At 35.8% G+C, this 20,287-nt stretch overlaps 1 protein-coding gene across 2 annotated transcripts in view; it reads left to right on the top strand.

Annotated features, from left to right (window-relative positions):
* Positions 1-241: 241 nt before the first annotated feature.
* The window catches only part of LOC149951484 (uncharacterized), a 24,620-nt gene continuing 4,574 nt past the window's right edge, over positions 242-20,287 (top strand). For both annotated transcript variants that reach the window (XM_090168070.1, XM_090168069.1), the window contains exons 1-6: positions 242-527; positions 14,335-14,406; positions 14,486-14,554; positions 16,506-16,607; positions 16,757-16,916; positions 20,128-20,240. In XM_090168070.1, coding sequence (XP_090024196.1) covers positions 423-527; positions 14,335-14,406; positions 14,486-14,554; positions 16,506-16,607; positions 16,757-16,916; positions 20,128-20,240 — 621 coding nt within the window. In that variant the 5' untranslated portion in view covers positions 242-422. The remainder of the gene's footprint in view (positions 528-14,334; positions 14,407-14,485; positions 14,555-16,505; positions 16,608-16,756; positions 16,917-20,127; positions 20,241-20,287) is intronic.

Here is a 20,287-nt window from a genome sequence, read left to right as displayed (position 1 = left end):
AGAGCGAGAGAGAGAGAGAGAGAGAGAGAGTGAGAGAGAGTGAGAGCGAGAGAGAGAGAGAGAGAGAGAGAGAGAGAGAGAGAGAGAGAGACAGAGAGTGAGAGAGAGATGTGGCGGGAAAGATCCGTGTGACTCATTAAGAATCCTTTCTCTTTTATCACATCGGAGGCTGAGAAAAATCCACGAGTGGCTGCTATATAAGATGGCAATTCCCTTGGACCCTGGCGTCAGTCGCGGAAGAAGTCCCACTTGCAGTGGACCATTTCCCTCTCTCTCGCGTTTCCGGAAGAACCAGAGTGTTCTTTGACGTGAGCCGTCAGAGTGACAGTCTCAGGTAGCTTGTCCGCGGTTTCTGGAATAGTTCCCGAACGCGTATCGTAGTTGCGAGTGTTGGTGTCTGTGCCACCGGAAACGCTATCAAGATGACCCCTGTTAGGAGGACTATCGGGCTACTCTTGGCTCTGTGGACGACGCTTCAAGTGGTCACTTGTCTCAGGTCGGACTCGACTGCCAATAGGGAAAGGGAGGTTAGTCTCATCGTTTCGTTCTTCATCTTCGCGCAAAATTAAATTGCGGGTTTAGCAATGGTATTTTGAAACCGTGAATAATATCAAGATAAGCAAGGTTCACAGTATTTTAACTACGCAAATATGATTGAGGGCCAATTGACGTCTGTAGGAAAATCTAATTTTAGAACTACACAATGACGCCCATAGACCTTTAAAGAAAAAACATTTTAGAATTACCTAAAATGCTCGTACGCCAATTGACTTCTATAGGAAAAAATTAGATCTACCCAAAATGCTCGTACGTCAATTGAGTTCTATAGAATAAAATTAGATCTATCTAAAATGCTCGTACGTCAATTGAGTTCTATAGAAAAAAATTAGATCTACCCAAAATGCTCGTACGTCAATTGAGTTCTATAGAAAAAATTATATCTATCTAAAATGCTCGTACGTCAATTGAGTTCTATAGAAAAAATTAGATCTACCCAAAATGCTCGTACGTCAATTGAGTTCTATAGAAAAAAAATAGATCAATCCAAAATGCTCGTACGTCAATTGAGTTCTATAGAAAAAAAAATAGATCTATCCAAAATGGTCGTACGTCAATTGAGTATTATAGAAAAAAATAGATCTATCCAAAATGGTCGTACGTCAATTGAGTATTATAGAAAAAAATTAAATCTACCCAAAATGCTCGTACGCCATTGGACTGCTATACGAAAGCCCAATTTTAGAACTACCCGAAATGCTCGTGCACCAATCGAATTCTGTATAAAAATAAATTTTAGAACTACCCAAAATAATTTAGCGTTAATTAGAAAACAACAACTTTTTAACTACCCAAAATGACAATGTGCGCATAGACTTCAATAGGAAACACCAACTTTAAAACTACCCAAAATAACCGTGCTTTCATAGATTTGAGTTTAAAAAAATTAGTAGTGGTAACTAGACAAATACGGTCGAGCTACCCACTAAAATAGGCCTTGGTATTGTACTGTCAAACCTTCTATCTACCTCAAGGTCTTTGAGATAGTACAAGTAAGTATGGTCGCTTCGTCTAGTTTTAATTCACGTTCTTGCCACAGGTCGGCGATAGCGCATCGTAAAACGAACAAAATTGTATGAAACCAGATTTTACGTTATTTATAAAGCCACTATACCAATGTTTAACTAGTATTCCCGTACAGATTTATTTTTGGTGATTGGTCTTCATGGATTGTAACTAAAAAATGTTTATATTGGCGTCCAGTAGTGAAAATAAAAGCAATGCAATCGAGCTTATAAAGGGTTATCTCAGAATGTTTGTTTTCCTGTAAGGTAAGGGTCAAATCCTTCAATTAGATTCAACTCCCATACCTCAAAACTAGGACTCCAATCTGTTTATTGAGGAAACAACACCCAAACTGTTTATTGAGACCAGGACCCTCAATCTGTTTATTGAGGAAACAACACCCAAACTGATTTTTGAGACAAGGACCCTCAGTCTGTTTATTGAGGAAACAACACCCAAACTGTTTATTGAGACAAGGACCCCAATCTGTTTATTGAGGAAACAAAACCCAAACTGTTTATTGAGACAAGGACCCTCAATCTGTTTATTGAGGAAACAACACCCAAACTGATTTTTGAGACAAGGACCCTCAATCTGTTTATTGAGGAAACAACACCCAAACTGTTTATTGAGACAAGGACCCCAATCTGTTTATTGAGGAAACAAAACCCAAACTGTTTATTGAGACAAGGACCCCCAATCTGTTTATTGAGGAAACAACACCCAAACTGTTTATTGAGACTAAGACCCCCAATCTGTTTATTGAGGAAACAACACCCAAAGCGGGAAAAACGGCTTGTTGGGACTAGGGTGCCGAAATGGCTTATTGAGAAAAAGGCACTCAAACTGATTTTTGAGACTAGGACCCCCAAATGACTCATTGCGGCTGAGATTCCCAAACTTGATGCTTAGACAAAGACACCCAAACTGCTTATTGAGATTATCGTACCCAAACATATTTTGGACGCAGCGACGCTCAAATTGCTTTTTGAGGCAAGGGCGCCTAAGCTGCTTATTTTTGAAAGGGCGCTTAAGTTAATTATTAATTAAGGGAAGGACAACCTTAAGGCCTTTAGAGGCAAGGGTACCAAAACTGCGTATTGGAGATAGGTCGCATCAAATTGCTTATTGAGGATAGGACTCATAAAGCTGCTTATGGAAGATAGGGCGCATCAAATTGATTATTGAGGATACGATGCACTAAACTACTTATTGAGGATTGGGCACCCAAATGGCTTATTGCGGATAGGACGCACTAAACTGCTTATTGTGGATAGAGCCCACTAAAATGCTTATTGAGGATAGGACGCATTAAATTGCTAATTGATGATAGGACTCATAAAGCTGCTTATGGAAGATAGGGCGCATCAAATTGATTATTGAGGATACGATGCACTAAACTACTTATTGAGGATTGGGCACCCAAACGGCTTATTGCGGATAGGACGCACTAAACTGCTTATTGTGGATAGAGCCCACTAAACTGCTTATTGAGGATAGGACGCATTAAATTGCTAATTGAGGATAGAGCCCACCAAACAGTTTATTGAGGATAGGACGCACTAAACTGCTTATTGAGGATAGAGCCCACCAAACTGCTTATTGAGGATATGACGCACTAAACTGCTTATTGAGGATAGAGCCCACCAAACTGCTTATTGAGGTTAGGATGCACTAAACTACTTATTGGGGATAGGACGCACCAAATTGTTTATTGAGGATAGGACCCATAATACTTCTTATTGAGGATAGGACGCACTAAACTTCTTATTGAGGATAGGACGCACTAAACTGCTTATTGAGGATAGGGTCCACCACACTGCTTTATGATGGCGCGAGGTGTATGGGTAAGTCTGAGCCTGTCCGCCGATATGGTATTTTACTTCGGTAGTGGACACGGAGATTGTGTGTGAAACATAGTGTCGTCTCTAAATATGAGTTGGTAACGATAATTGTTGGTGCGAAGGCGCTCGCGAAACTTACAATAATAATAATGAAGTCGGATGAAGGCAATTATAATTAAGAGTTGTTAAAAGTAAGAGCTGGCGAGGACACGCCGTTCGTTTGTTTTCGGTCCGTGTCTGGCTCCGCCTAATTAGTCCCTCGACCCTAATTAGCCGCAGAGAGGCTAATCACCGAGCCTTATACACCTCAATTAATCCTAAGACGGAATTCACTAATACATTAAAATGCATTCCACATATTATACCTGGAGTATATTATATATCAGAATTGTATATATATTATAAATTATACACACTCTTTTACGAGTGTATCCCCCCCCCCTTTACAATCTCCCATGTGGCGGCCGCCACGGCAGTTCTACCTATGCCTCCACTCTTGAATTTCTTTCCCCGAACGGTGTCCCCTCCCCATGTAGTCAAGCTATGGATTCCCCAAGAATATACGACCGTAAAGGAGTCTATATTTTAAATTATAAATTATATATTATATATTATATTAGAAGTATGAAATTATCAGAATTGTATATTATATTAGAAGTATGAAATTATCAGAATTGTATATTATATCAGAAGTATGTAATTATCAGAATTGTATATTATATCAGAAGTATGAAATTATCAGAATTGTATATTATATCAGAAGTATGTAATTATCAGAATTGTATATTATATCAGAAGTATGTAATTATCAGAATTGTATATTATATCAGAATTATATATTATATTAGAATATGTAATTATCAGCATTGTATATTATATCAGTACTATGTAATTATCAGAATTGTATATTATATCAGTACTATGTAATTATCAAACTGTATATTATATCAGAAATATGTAATAATCAGAATTGTTTATTATATCAGAAGTATGTAATTATCAGAATTGTATATTATATCAGAAGTAGGTAATTATCAGAATTATATATTATATCAAAATTATATATTAAATCAAAATTATATATTGAATCAGAATTATATATTATATCAGAAGTAGGTAATTATCAGAATTATATATTGCATCATAATTATATATTATATCAGAAGTAGGTAATTATCAGAATTATATATTATATAAAAATTATATATTAAATCAGAATTATATATTGAATCAGAATTATTTATTAAATCAGAATTATATATTATATCAGAATTATATATTATACCCAAATTATATATTATATCAGAATCATATATTGAATCAGAATTATATGTTAAATCAGAATTATATATTATATCATAATTATATATTATATCAGAATTATATATTATATCAGAATTATATATTGAATCAGAATTATATGTTAAATCAGAATTATATATTAAATCAGAATTATATATTGAATCAGAATTATATATTGAATCAGAATTATATATTAAATCAGAATTATATATTATATCAAAATTATATATAAAATCAGAATTACATATTATATAAGAATTATACATTATATCAGAATTACATATTATATCAGAATTATATATTATATCAGAATTACATATTATATCAGAATTACATATTATATCAGAATGATATATTATATCAAAATTATATATAAAATCAGAATTACATATTATATAAGAATTATACATTATATCAGAATTACATATTATATCAGAATTATATATTATATCAGAATTACATATTATATCAGAATTACATATTATATCAGAATTATATATTATATCAAATTTGAAATAATTCGGTGGCCCTTTAAGCCCACTATAAGCCTATTGGTTAATTCGACATTTAACCTTATGATGTAAAGGGTTACATCGCAAACAAATAGCAATAAGAGTGTGATATGTATGCTAAAAAATGTTCAAATTCTTCGAAATTCCGGCATTTATTCAGTTAATGACAGGAAAGAAACATATGGTCTCTGAAATACCATCTGCGCGAATGATGCAACCATTTATTTAATACAACAAAAATATTTGTCTGCCATCGCGTGTCCCGTTTTACTCAGCCTCGAACTTCTTTTACGAATTATATTTCATTCCTTTCCGCGGTTGTTTTTTTTTTTCGTTTAAGTAACTGATCTGACATTATGCAAATTGAGCGGGACATGTGGTATTTTTTGTAGGCGCGTATTCACTTCCGGGGTACTTAGCGGAGACGCCGCCGGAAGAGCAGTCGCCGACTCAATTCTAGGCCAAAGCGCGCCAAACAACAAGAAAATAATGAAAAGAAATAACACATTTAACTGGTTTTATCAACAAGCCTCCGCGTTCGCATTCTGTTTTTCTAATCAGCTTTGAAATATGTCCTTTCAAAAAGTGTTTCGAAACGCTCAGAATATTTTAGAAGAAGATTGGAAACGCTCAGAATATTTTGGAGTAAGATTGGAAACGCTCAGAATATTTTGGAGTAAGATTGGAAACGCTCAGAATATTTTGGAGTAAGATTGGAAACGCTCAGAATATTTTAGAAGAAGATTGGAAACGCTCAGAAAATTTTGGAGTAAGATTGGAAACGCTCAGAATATTTTGGAGTAAGATTGGAAACGCTCAGAATATTTTGGAGTAAGATTGGAAACGCTCAGAATATTTTGGAGTAAGATTGGAAAAGCTCAGAATATTTTGGAGAAAGATTGGAAACGATCAGAATATTTTGGAGTAAGATTGGAAACGCTCAGAATATTTTGGAGTAAGATTGGAAACGCTCAGAATATTTGGGAGTAAAATTGGAAACGCTCAGAATATTTTCGGGAACAATTGGAAACTCTTAGAAAAATTTTGGGGGGAAATTTGAAACGATCAGAATATTTTGGGGAAATGCTCAGAATGTTTTGGGGGAAAATTGGAAACGTACGTTCACAATGTTTTGAGAAAATCTTTGTTGTTTTTGAGTTACGAGTCTACCAAACTTTGGTACAAGCGGCTATTTTGGAATTTAAGTGGAGCAAGTTGAAAAGGTCGTTGTGTTTTAAATTAGGAATAGACACAGAATGACGTAACGAATGTTGAACCATAGCAAAATATTTCAAGGTAATGGCGAACACTTTTAAAGGGCATCTAACGCGTTTTTTAAGCACGGCCTATCATTATTATAGATAACCTCTGCAACAAAGAACTACGCAGCGCCGAAAATATCTAATGGCATAATATTCCTTTAATGCTCTACCTGTGACATTTTGATGATGATTCGTTCCAAGACAATTCTGCTAAACCACTTACTGCTCAATATTAAAAGTCGCTTTATGACTTGGGCCTAAGATGGTGCCTTGGGTATTAGCCTAGCTGATTATTATTATTATTGGGAAAAACGTAATCACAGTATACAAGATTGCAGATTGTAGTCCTTCCAATCGATTCTCAGGTAACAGAACCGTTATTAAACCCGAGCACAAAAACTATGACAAATCAGATATCAGATTCAATGATTTTACGTTCAGATATTATCAGATAAGTTTATATTTGTTAAAATGCCAACTCGATATTTTAAACACGAGACTATTCCGAAGTCACCGTAAGCCCTCAGATTTTCAGATGTCTCATATAATTTCCGATTAAATTACTTTCGGAATTATTATGGCTTTATTATTTTTCTCCACAAGATTTCATACTTAACTTATCAGATCACTGTTCAGATAAATGGATCTGATCAGACTAATTATAGCAGATCAGTTCAGATCGTTTACTTGAGATAATGAACCAGATACACTTTGAGATCACATTTTTGGGTGATGTGAATATAAAAGATTAAATTTATCTTTATAGCTATCTGAGAATTGGGTAGTGAGTGAACTTATTGGAAGCGCTATGCAGATTTGACTGATTTAGGATGTACAAATTTCCGAAACACTTTATTTTCCTTTTAAATACTTCGCTGCTGCGTTTGCTCGATTTAACTCCCAAATATGGCCAAACGCGAGAGCAAACTGTCCTTGAGGGGAGATTTACTGTTTTGTTTTTCGGTGGAACGAGAAAATTGAGAAAGGTTACGCTCACAAATACCGAAACGTGTATTCGTATACAATGACTCACTTTCGTAGAGAATTCTAGCCGCGTCGATGAAACAGAGTGCGAAAAAAGGCCAACCCGACACGCCAAACGAACTATAATTCATTAAATTCACAGCCTCTTAATACTCGCTGGCTTCTCTCAGTTGTTATAATATCGCGGAACAAATTATGAAATTAAGCGAATGTTTGGTTATTGTGTGGGCTCGTCAGTCTAAAAGGTCCCAGATTTGGAACTATATACTTTTCTAATGGCGCCATAAATAATCTTTGGTCAAATACTTACAAGTACTAGGGTATCGAACGGTGGCGTCTAGATTCTACTAATTTACAAGCTATTTTTGACAGCTTAATCGACACTCGATCTTAAAAAGCGCCATTTATCGAGACTATAAAGATATTTTTTTTTATCTAAACACATTCCAGTGTAAAATGTGAACTTGTAGAGTTTAAGCAAGTAGTTTCACGGGAACGTTAGGTGGCGTCAGAAGTTCATATCAAAAGCCTTCTGAGGGAAGTATCTAACCGTCATTTTAGTCGATGACAGAAACTCTAAACATCATTTTCTGTCAACGACTAAAGAGTGTACTATTCTGTTATCCTTAAAGAAACCAGATCCTTCCGTGGTCTGCAAAAACCTGCTTGCAAGTTATATACTTCGAACCGAAAGGGTTTGATTATAAACTTCTGGTAACATTGACACAAACGTCTGTATAGACGTTCCCGTTCATAATATCGGAACTTAATCCCACTAATTGTTTCTCTATAGTTGCATTCGTGAGTAAAGTAAGTGGTCCGATTAGCTTTAAACAATTTGTTCTTCAGCTTAACACGAAAATCTGGGAAAAATAAAGTTATCCGAAATTAAAAATTTAATTGTTTAATGTAATACGAACCAGACCGCTACAGGGTTGCGATGTCACGACTGCGAAAATACTTGTTGGCTTATATTGATTTAAATTTCTTTCTAATAGCGTTACACGCACTTGCGAGGAATGTCTGAAGTGTGGTGTATATTGTAAATCAAAAATCCCACGCGTTCTCATAGAAAGGGACTCGACACAATTGCCTCTTTTAACTGAGAACAACCAACACTTGAAATAACCAAACAGAAATCAGTTATAAAATACGCGGAAGAAATATGTACGTAGCCGAATTAACCAAAATATTATGAACATTTACATTTACAAAGTGTTCAGTTGCTAACCATAGTAATTAATTTTATTTGCAATTGTTTTTATTACATATGTATGTATTTATTTATTTAGGGCTACAGAGAACGTACAAGTCTACCTACAAGGCCAAACTACCATAACATAAGCTCATCAAATGGAAATTCCCATATTTTTGACAATTTTATCCCGCCATATAGTGTAGGTCATGAGAATATTATGTTATCTTTCGAGAAAAAAAGTATAGTTAGTTAATTTAAAGTTGAATTTATCTCCATTTTTAGTTCTTGCAACTTTAATAAAACCATTTAATTCATAATGAGTACAGAAATTATGTAGCACGTTGCTTCAATTTGAATGCGGAATATCAGTCATAATTTCATCATAAACTGTTACAATAATAAGAAAGTTGAATACAATTTTGTTTATATTCACGAAAATTACAATTTTGACCACAAATAAAATTTCTTACTTAAGAAATTCGACTATCAAGATTTCAAATGTTGCTACCTTCTTATCAAATTAATCTTTCTTGAAGAAATAACTTGATTATGGGATGGATCACTAAATTACATTTTAGAAAATGAGGTTACGTTTTTGCACTAAAAATGGAAATATAATGAGAACATTCGAATGGGATCTCATTAATTCGTTTAAAAAATAGATTATACCAAGTGTTTTTTTTGGGTGTTCTTAATTTATTCAAGTGGTACTTTAGATGAATTAGTTTAAAACCCTTGAAAAATGGATCAGATTTAAATGGTGTTTCTTCGAGTGTTTCTTGGACAATTTAAAAAAATATCTAATTTACATCTTTAGTGCATCGGAATCCTAATCTCGGGTAATTAATCTAAATGCTTTCAATGTCTTTTTAACATCACCCCTAGTGTAAACAAAAATATCTCTTAATTACCCCCGCGCTGTTAACAATGAACAAATGGTTTGTTACCTAGTATCAGCGCGCGCTAATCTGTCTGGGATTTGAGACGTCCATTTGCGAGTTAGAAAAGATTAATAACGCGGCTGTGAAGAAACTTGATAATCTAGTTCAACGCGCGCGCGAATTAAGAAGCGTTGTGTTTGGGTTAATACATTTTCGTATCGACGCCAAATGTTTGAAACTAAGAACGTTATTTATTAAGGAATGAAAGATTAGGAAAATGGGTATCCTGGTAATTCTCCTACTTTTTTATGGAGTACATTAATCCAAATCTCAGCTACACTTGGGGACACGCCAATTTCCGAAACGACTGTCGTATTGTTGTAAATGTTTTAGGTAATTAGAAGCCGGACTACCTTTGAAGTTTTCTACATTCTACCGTTCATTTATCCATCGGAATGAACTCGTGATTCAACAAATTTAACGCTGTTCTCTCAAACAGTTTTGGTCTATTCACACCGTCACACGAGCACTCATGCTTGCCTAATCTTTGTTGGTGAGCGCAGTGTTCGAGTCGGGTTCGCGAAACCCGTTGCCCCACGCGTTGCCTACGTTATTACAAAGGCCTGTTCAAGCGAAATGTCTTTAATTTACTTCTGGCATTTTAGTTCGAGGTCACTAGGTTTTCTATATCTGGACCCGTTGCTTAGGCAACAGCAAGGTTTCAAGTATCAAGAAACACAAAAAATATGGGCGCTTATGAAAATTAATGGTAATTCTGAAAATAATATCTGTACTACTACGAAATATGTCAATATATAGGGTGTTTCAAAAGGTTATGCAAAAATGTTAAGGGGTTGATTTGAGAAATAGGCCTGTTTTTTCCCGATTTTCCTACGAGCTTCAAAGTGTGGCCTACTAGCCCCTGGAAGTAGGCTGCAACAAGCACAAAACCAAGCAGCAGGGACTTTAAATACTGTTTAAGTTTACTTTCTTTTTACGCTGGTTACCTAGATTTGTTTAGAAAGTCATTTTTTACCTATCACACGAACCCAAACCTTAATGCTCGCTTTTCCCTGCTGCTTGGTTATGCGCTTGTTGCAGCCTCCTTCCAGGGGCTAGTAGCCCACACTTTGAAGCTCTCTGGCGCTCTTTTAACGCATCGTAGGAAAATGGGAAAAAACAGGCATACTTCTCAACTCACCCCCTACAACTCCTCAACATTTTTGCATAACCTTTTGAAACACCCTGTATATTAAAAAAGGTGGACAAGATTAATATTTAAAATTAGTTTTGTTAAATGAAAAGGATGTTTACTAAATTTAAATATTTATAGCTAAGCCTCGGACGTATTTGTGAATCGAACTCTTTACGGCTTAATGTATCTATTTTCAAAACTTATTTACAAAATGTAATTCATAAGAAACCCATAGTCTTATATTACATAGCTATTTGGATTAAAGATTAAGTGTTACAGAAAGTGAAATTAAGATATTTTCGCATTTAAATTTTAGTGTAAAAATATGTATAGTAACTCTAGAAAAACCAGGACATTTTGAATTAAAAGGCATTTTAACACTGTAGGATTTGCTAACTTTCTACGGCGGGAGGATCTCTCTTTGAGGAGAGGGTTTTTAATTAAATGAGAGTATAGCGAGAATTTTTTCATCGCGACCAAATTTATCGCAATTAAAAGAATGTTAATGAAGGCGCGTCTCGTTAATTCGAGGTCTTCAGCGTGTGGCCTCAACATTCTGCCGCTATCTCGCTCGCAAGTCCGTAATTTAAGAGACACTTGTTCATTCCGGACTTTGTCAGAGTCAAGTGACGCGTAATATGTCTTTCAGGGTTGTAACACTTGGGCACAAACTGATGGTCGCTTTCATCAACGCGTTTCAAATTGTCTATAATTTAAATTGAGTTTTCTTACGGGATCTTATTAAATAATGAGATGGGTGGTATAATTTAAAAAAGTTTAGTTGGCTCGAGATGGTAAGCTAAGTACCAGCCACATTAGCACTTCCTGATTCTTGCTACGAAATTGACAACGATTTAGTTGAATCTAGGATACAACTATTGGACTAACAAGGAGACTATACCCGAGGTGGTTTCACCGATTTTGTTGAAACTCGCGGGTTTGGTAGATCTTATGTTAGTATGAACATTGCCAAAGGGAAAAGTTGCAATGGGCTTTAGTTTTCCTAAGGGAACCGAAAATGTTTTGGATCTCTCAAAACAAAAAAAATATCCATTTAAAAATCATAGGATTTTCTCGGTTTCACAGGGTACTTACTTACTAAAAAACTTTAAAAATTAAATTTTCAAAACCTAAAAAGATGAGTTTGACCTATTTTCGGTAAAATTGATAAAGGATTTTGGGTAAAATTGAACAATTTTGGTAAAATTTTAACAAAAAAAATGGGTAACCGAGAAAATCCCATGCTTTTTTCAATGGAGAGGTCAAAAACATTTTCGGTTGCCATAGAAAAACTAAAGCCCATTGCAACTTTTCCCTTTGGCAATTTTCATACTACCATAAGGTCTACCTAACCCCCGAGTTTCAACAAAATCGGTGATAACCACCTCGGGTAGTCTCCTTTTAAGTCAACCAGTGGCGTCCTCGGTAGTGGCGCCAGGTTAAAAATTTTGATATGTCGCCCCCGATGCCTGTCATTAATAAAATAAATTTAGTTCTACTCTGAATTACATATTGATTATATTCCCAACTAAATCCTTCGACAGTGTTTAAGACTAAATTCTACGCGCATATAATTAATTAGAAAAGTCAAACGCATCTAAAGGACCTTTAGGAACATTCAAATATAAGCAACATATGTAGTTGAAATAATTTTGGGCCTTTTAGGGCACCTCTTGAGCGGCGCCCGGTTCCACATGCCCCTTCTGTCCCTCTATCGGTACGCCTCTGAAGTTAGCATCTAGTTTTAATGATGGATGAAACATATATTTCACAGTCGATGTCACAAAGATACTACACTCTGATCTTAGATTATTATATTTAAAGAAACGTCTTACCAAGTCGTACAAAATTACCTTAGAGTTCCCTATCTAGGAGCAACAAACACAGCACCCCACACAAGGAGAACGCAACCCGTCAAAAGTCGTGCATTTTCTTACGTACAGTTTTCATTGGTTAGACGCTTTAGCGAATGCTGCCGTCGGAAGGGGAAAATTCGGAAATTGTCTTCCCCCTTTCCGTAAAACGTTTAGTATAAAGGTTCGTCCAATGAAATTTGAACACAACACTGCGTTAGCGTGTTTAAAGGCTAGCTGCGTTCTCCTTGTGTTTGTTGCTCCTAGGTTACAGAATTATACATTAATTTATACAGTAAAGAAAAATATATTAATTAATGTATTGTTAAAAATTTCAAACTATTTGTAGACATTTATCGATAGTTATCGAGTCGGAAAAAACATAACAACAATTAGTTTATAATTGTTTGTTATTCGGCATTTGAGTTTATTAGTTTAGCGGTTAAACCAATACAAGGGGCTGATCACTATCCGTAATCGGTGTACAAGCCCGTAGCTTTGACTGTACTAAAGTGATTACGTAATCGATTACAGAATAAGCACTACCAAAGGCTGTACTCGCTGTTATCGGTGTACAGAATTAAAGGAAATGGTTAGCCCTTCGAACAAATATTTACGTTTATTACTATACAGATTACATAATTAGGTCCAACACATTATTTTGGTTCTATATTATAGTCTTATGATGCTACGCATTTCTCAAGCAAATAATGTAGACGACATACATTTTTTTTCTCACGAGTTGGAGTATCCAGTCCTTATGATCAAAAAACAAATAGAAAAATTATCTGAAACGACATCATAACGAATAATATGCCGTTATTCGAAACGCATTTAATCCGGGGCTCTGGGTATTATTCGAGAAAAGTAATGTCTAATTTTGGCAGGCTGGCGTAAAATGAACGGGTGCCAAGATGGTGCGAACTAAATCAAAGTCAAACAAAATTATGCGTCGCGAATTTCAAAGATATTACAACGCGTCCTCGTCTCTAAATCTCTCTTTATTTTGCTCGAATTCCTCATCACCGACCATTCAGTCACTTAGCAGCGCCAACGAAAGCTGGCGAATACCAGAAGAACCCTACTCCTTAGTAGCTAAGTGACTCCACAACGATGGTAGCCTTCGGACTCCTTTTCCCTTCGCACTTAAGCGAAATTCGCGCGCCTTTTACGCTTATTCCATCTTAATACGGCGCCACTTCCGAGTTAATACGGATCGCCACGCACTGAAAAGGCAATAGTACGACAGTTTAACCGTAAAACGGTAATATTTTAAAGTATCTATGGCTATGTACGAAGACGGAAGTGTGGACTATTTTAGCAGCGACACTTGAATGAGTGGATACGACGTGTAATTAAGTTCCCGCAACGCTTACCAGCGCTTTGTCGGAAACACGAAAGGTCCTCCAACCACCTCTTAATAAGGTTTTAATTTTTGACAACAGAATTTCATTTTATTAAAAATACGTCCGCATATTGCTGGGCTTACAAGGCCATAGTTGACAATGTCGCTGTTGAGTTGGTCTCTTATTTATATTCGCAGCTTATATCTACTGCAAATTAAATTTGATCCTTCCCTGTCAGACTTAAAGTGATGGATAGGACTTTAATTCTAAGTTGCGAATTCTGGGGTAAACTCAGACCGATAATTTTTTTAATAACTGTATACAGTAATTTGTTTATTAACCAATTTAGTAATGTTTTTATTAAGTACTTATCTCAATTTTTTAATTTTTCCAGATGTTTCTGATCAAGTATAAGCATGGCAGGACAATTATTCCGGTCAATGTTAGGATGGATTATAAGCAAAGGGTAAGTAATTGTCAGGTTTTCGGTTAAGGGTCGGGTACCATGACTGGTTTAGTGACGGTGTATCTTATTTATTTGACAGATGGAATATGTCATGAACCTGAGCCCTCTAACGAACGAAAAGTCCTTGACGATGTACGACTTCAACAAGGTTGGTAACATCTCATTAGCAAGTAGCTCCTGGTGGATGGCGCTTCTCCACGTTCTAAAATTTGGATTTAAACTTAAAGCTAGTGTCGGCTCGACGTGTGTTAGCTCTTTTTTCAACAGATGTCACTAGCGCCTAAATCAAAACAAGATGCTGAAGCTACATTTGGACCTAACAGGCGGGAGATAAAAGTACCCCTCGCGTTGATTGGCTCGTATTTAACTTTTACAATAACTTAAATTATAGTAATTTTTAACAATATATTTCATATGGGGTATATAATTTAGGTTGTCCACTAACAAGGAGACGACCCGAGGTGATAATCACCGATTTTGTTCGAAGTCTGGTATAATGTACACTTCCATGTAACTTGAAAAACCTGCTAGGGAAAAGTTGTGACGGGATTTCGTTTTACCATGGCAACTGAAAACGTTTTGACAACATGATTTGGAATTATTTCCATTGAAAATAACATGGGAATCTGAAGGATTTTAAGGGTCCCCCAATTGACCAAATTGAACTTAAACTTGATTAAATTTAATTTTTAAAATCAATTTAAATGTATTTTTAACGTTTTTGAAATTTTAATTTTTTTTCATTTTTTAAAAGGTTTCACAGGGCCCTTAAAATCCTTCAGATTCACATGTTATTTTCAATTTAAATAATTCCAAATCATGTTGTCAAAAATGTTTTCGGTTGCCATGGGAAAACGAAAGCCCCTCGCAACTTTTCCGTTACAGGTTTTTTAAGGTACATGGAGGTGTACACTATACCCGAGTTTGAACAAAATCGGTGAGTATCACCTCGGGTCGTCTCCTTGTAAGTAGAGTATAAGTTGTCTAATTATAATACTCTTAATTTATTCTCTGACTACGTTATCGTTTCGCTATTTTGAATTATAATTTCGTGTGCCATAAATAGATGGCACCACGCTCTCCAGTAAAGTAGGGTTTTCGAAAAATCGGATAGATTAATTGTCATCTCTAATAGCAAGGGCCTTATCATAATACAGGTGGCAATGATTCAGCCGACAGTTGCTTTAAGTTCATTTTTCGCAAAAGCAAAACTACATGTTGTCTGAATTATTTCAATAGGAACTTGTTTCTGCAAAAATTAGGAAATATAGGGTCCTTGATTTTGTGGGTATTCTTTATCCACGAAATGTAATATTGTAATTTTTTTAAACTTCCTAAATTTGGCCATTAAATACGGGACTACGCCAAAATTTACCATCACTAGTATTTGAGAGCGAATATATAAATAACTAGGGCTATCTCATTGAAATAAATATGTTTTTAATCAATGATTTAAATTGCAATTTAAATCACATGACTGCACTAAAAATCCATTGATTTAAATCGATGAAATCAGTAAATTTACCTTTTCTAGTATTTGAGAGCAAATATATAAATAACCAGGGTTGTCTGATTAAGTCTACGATTTTATTTAAAATTTAAGCCAAATGATTCATTGAATTAAGTAGCCTATTATTATTTGAAGGGTATGTTGCAATACCAATTCAGAGCAAACTAAATTAAAACTAGAAATTTAATTTAAATAGTGATTTAAATTTTAGCTTACATTACTGATGCACACAAATTATAAATAAAGGTTTCAAGGGAAAAGGGATAAAATTATTAAAAGTTAATAAAATAAAATTATTAAAAGTCAATAAAATAAAATGAATTGAAATGAAATGAAATTAACTTAGATGAAAGGAAATGAAATGAAATGAAATAAAGTAAAATAAATTAAATTAACTTAAATGAAATGAAATTAAATTAAATTAAAAAAATGAAATCAAATACATAAATGTTTCTTAATTTTTCTAAAGCAAAAATCAACAAGTCTGTTAAGTACATATAACACGGATATTAACATTCTGGAACGTTGCTAAAAACCGTATCTAATGTTTCATTTTTTCCATATTTTCTCTGAATGCGTTGACTGATAGCGGGTGATCGCTTACAAAGACTTGCTGAAGAACCACTGTTTTATTTCCAAAATGGATTTCGAAACGATTAGCAGCGAAGTCACCAAGTTGAAGAAATTACAAGTGCGTATCGCGTGAAACATTAATTTTCAGTCGATGCACTTGAGACAGAAATAAGAACGTTTAGTTCTCTCTCTGTGTAAAGACTGAGAGTAGCCGAGTATTTATTGAGTACTTGAGGAGAGAAATATTTGTTTTTCTTACTTCCGCAGAACGAAATCATCGTCAATTTGAGACCAGTGACGCTCTACGCCAACAACAAGAATGTGTCGCCAAAAGCCCTCTTGAATTTAGCCGGCCCCAAAATCGCCCGCTTCTGCCACAAGATGAAGACGTCACTCATCTCCGGAAAAGCTACGCCTAGTTTTACCAGTACGAATAATTAGTATTATCACGGTAGTATTCATTTCTACCACGAATTGCATTAGGCAGTCCGTCCCCTGAGTTTTAACGATGGTTACACCTAGGAGCAACAAACACAACACCCCACACAAGGAGAACGCAACCCGTCAAAAGTCGTGCATTTTCTAGTGTACAATTTTCATTGGCTAGACGCTTTAGCCTGCTGCGTTCTCCTTGTGTTTGTTGCTCCAAGAAGGAGAACGCAGCTAGCCTTTAAACACGCTAACGAAGGGTTGTGTACGAATTTCATTGGACGAGTGTCACGAGCCTTTACGCTGAACGTTTTACGGGCGGGGGGGAAGACAATTTCTGAATTTTCCCCTTCCAACGGCAGCAGGCGCTAAAGCGTCTAGCCAATGAAAAACGTACGCAAGAAAATCCACAACTTTTGACGGGTTGCGTTCTCCTTTTGTGGGCAGTGCTGTGTTTGTTGCTCCTAGGATACACAAAGCGATTTCTTGTAGGAATGATTAGAAATTTGGTGATATCATAAGTGTATAATATTATTACATAAGTCTGACACTTGCTATTCTTCACGTGCAAAAGTTTTACTGACAAGGAGACTACCCGAGGTGGTTATCACCGATTTTGTTGAAAGTCGGGGGTTAGGGAGACATAATGGTAGTATGAAAATTGCCAAAGGGAAAAGTTGCAATGGGCTTTAGTTTTCCCATGGCAACCGAAAATGTTTTAAATATCTCTAAACAAAAAAATCTTCATTTAAAAAAGCAGGGGATTTTCTCGGTTTCACAGGGTACTTACTTAAAAAATTTTAAAAAATTAATTTTTCAAAACTTACCGAAAAAGATGAATTTGACCTATTTTGGGTAAAATTGATCAAGAATTTTGGGTAAAATTGATCAATTTTGGTTAAATTTTTACAAAATTTGGGTAACCGAGAAAATTCCATGCTTTTTTAAATGGAGAGGTCAAAAACATTTTCGGTTGCCATGAGAAAACTAAAGCCCATTGCAACTTTTCCCTTTGGCAATTTTCATACTACCATAAGGTCCACCTAACCCCCGAGTTTCAACAAAATCGGTGATAACCACCTCGGGTAGTCTCCTTGTGAGAGCTATAGAGTAGTATCGCTCTGTAGCTTTGGGCAATGGCTGCCATTTTGAGTGCAGTTTTTTATCTATAGGAAAAAACATGGGTGTCGTTGACAAACGTCATGCCGATATTACTCAATTCTTGGATTAATAATAGTAGTTCCTACCTGGATACATCACTTGGGAAAAAAGCTGACAAGCAAATGGCTTTTGCGACAGCGGCGCCGCTTCGGCGAAATTAGCGGAGAATTTCCGAAACTCCCGTAACACGTAGCCTTCTACAAGGCAGAACCCGTAACAAACACTTAGGAAATGCACGCGAAAGCCTAGAGTAATATATCCAGGTAGGAACTACTATTAAATATTCAAGCTCTATTCGTCACCGTTTGGCGTCCAATTGCTCCCACGTCACACGTAGCCTTTGACAGCACCTCGCTAGGGGGATATTTTTTCTTGTTTTGACGTCACTTCTTTACTAGCTCTCAGTAAAATATTCCCCTAATGGAAAAATACTATAGACTTATGGTAATATTTATTGCCAAGGCTAGAGCCAAATTTTATTTGGTAAAATTTTAGTACTCTTTGATCGTTTATTTTTAATAATTTACAAAAGAAATGTACATGACTGTTTAAATGTACTCGGAAGTAATTTTTTTAGTCGATGAGCATAACAATGCACATATGGGCAACATCCTCCGACTGCATTCTCCATTTTCACTTACAATTAGCCTTTTCAGTTTACATAGAGCCACGTTGTGGCAAATGCAAGAAGCTCATAAACTGCTGGATTGTCGTCTGCTAAGCAAACACTTTATTGAAAAATCCAGCAGTTCATGAGCTTCTCGCATTTGCCACTATGTGGCTCTATGTAAACTGAAAAGGCTAATTGTTGCAAAAACACTTGCCAGTTGCCACGCTTTATTTTATCTTGATTTTGGAAATTAGGACTCGGAGAGTCGGAAAACCGCGCAATTTATCATTTGTCTAACGATGCAACACTTTTGGAAGTAGCTGGTTTAGCAACTACAACGAATCAAGGCTGCGTTCGAAAACATATTAGAAATCACTGTTCAGTGTTCGCAATTTAAAAACAGCAAGCTTTTAATTCGGATTTTGATATTTCTAGTTTCGCAAATCATTTTAGGCGGCTGTTCGGGGCCCCTTCATCTACATTTGGGGCCCCTACAAGTGAATTAAAAGTAGGCTGTAGCCTGCGTAGCCTACCCCTGGCGCCGCCACTGAATATTCGATGTAGTTCTGTCTAAGTACCGTCACGTACCCTACATCATTTTTGTTGAACAATGAAAAATGCTAGGAACCAGAACCGGAACCGATATAGTCCGAAAACATGGAACCGTTGCATCCCTAATATATATATATATAGAAAGGGGCGCAAAATTTTACGTGGCGTGGGGGCGCTACTAACCCAAGCTCCGCCCCTGTAAGTGGTCTAATTATAATACTCTACAATGGTTCTCTGGCGACGTTATGGTTTCGCTATTTTGAATTTTAGTTTCCTACGCCATTAATAGATGGCATTACGCTCTCCAGTAAAGTAGGTTTTTCGAAGAATCGGGTAGATTCATTGCCATCTCTAATAACAAGGGCCTTATCATCATACAGGTGGCAATGATTGGAACGACAGTTGCTTTAAATGCTGACTTTCTATAGCTATTACCATAAGTAACATGATAACTTTAAGTATGTCAATTAGGAATAATTATCACCGAACTGATTTTTATAGCTATTGCGCAATCTAGGTTTAGTTCTCAGCACAGAGCAGCCTAGTGATTAAATATGCTACTACCAAGGACGATAACACGCTACTCAGGTCGGGTGCAAGTTTGAGTCTATTTACTTATGTTATTATAACATGAAACCTGGTTTTTAAATCAGTGTATATTCAGAATACTCTGTGTAATTTTTAAAATTTACAATGTTGAAGTAACACACAGCAAATGTATAGCCGTGTTACGGTGTACCCAACCGCTGTGATTTGGCGGTAAAATCAAGTCCATTTAAAATTTTTATTTTTACGTCGTAGTGTTACACATACTTCTGGTGAGGCCTATAATATTTTGAGTTGGAATGAAAGTAAATATATTTACATTGTTATATCAATGATATAGATACTAGAAAGAAACGTCACGCGGATGGATACCTGCGACAAAGCTACGGCCACTACGGCAAACAAACTCAAGAGTATAATCACCACGGACACGAAACTAGAGAAACGGGCAAAGTAAGTCCTTTCAATCCCGCCTATTTATTATCTCAACTCAACTTCTG

Source organism: Leiobunum rupestre, chromosome 3, assembly GCF_980474605.1.
Source record: "Leiobunum rupestre chromosome 3, qqLeiRupe1.1.hap1, whole genome shotgun sequence".
Taxonomy (NCBI): Eukaryota; Metazoa; Arthropoda; class Arachnida; order Opiliones; family Sclerosomatidae; genus Leiobunum; species Leiobunum rupestre.
This window is presented reverse-complemented; position numbering and strand designations above follow the sequence as displayed.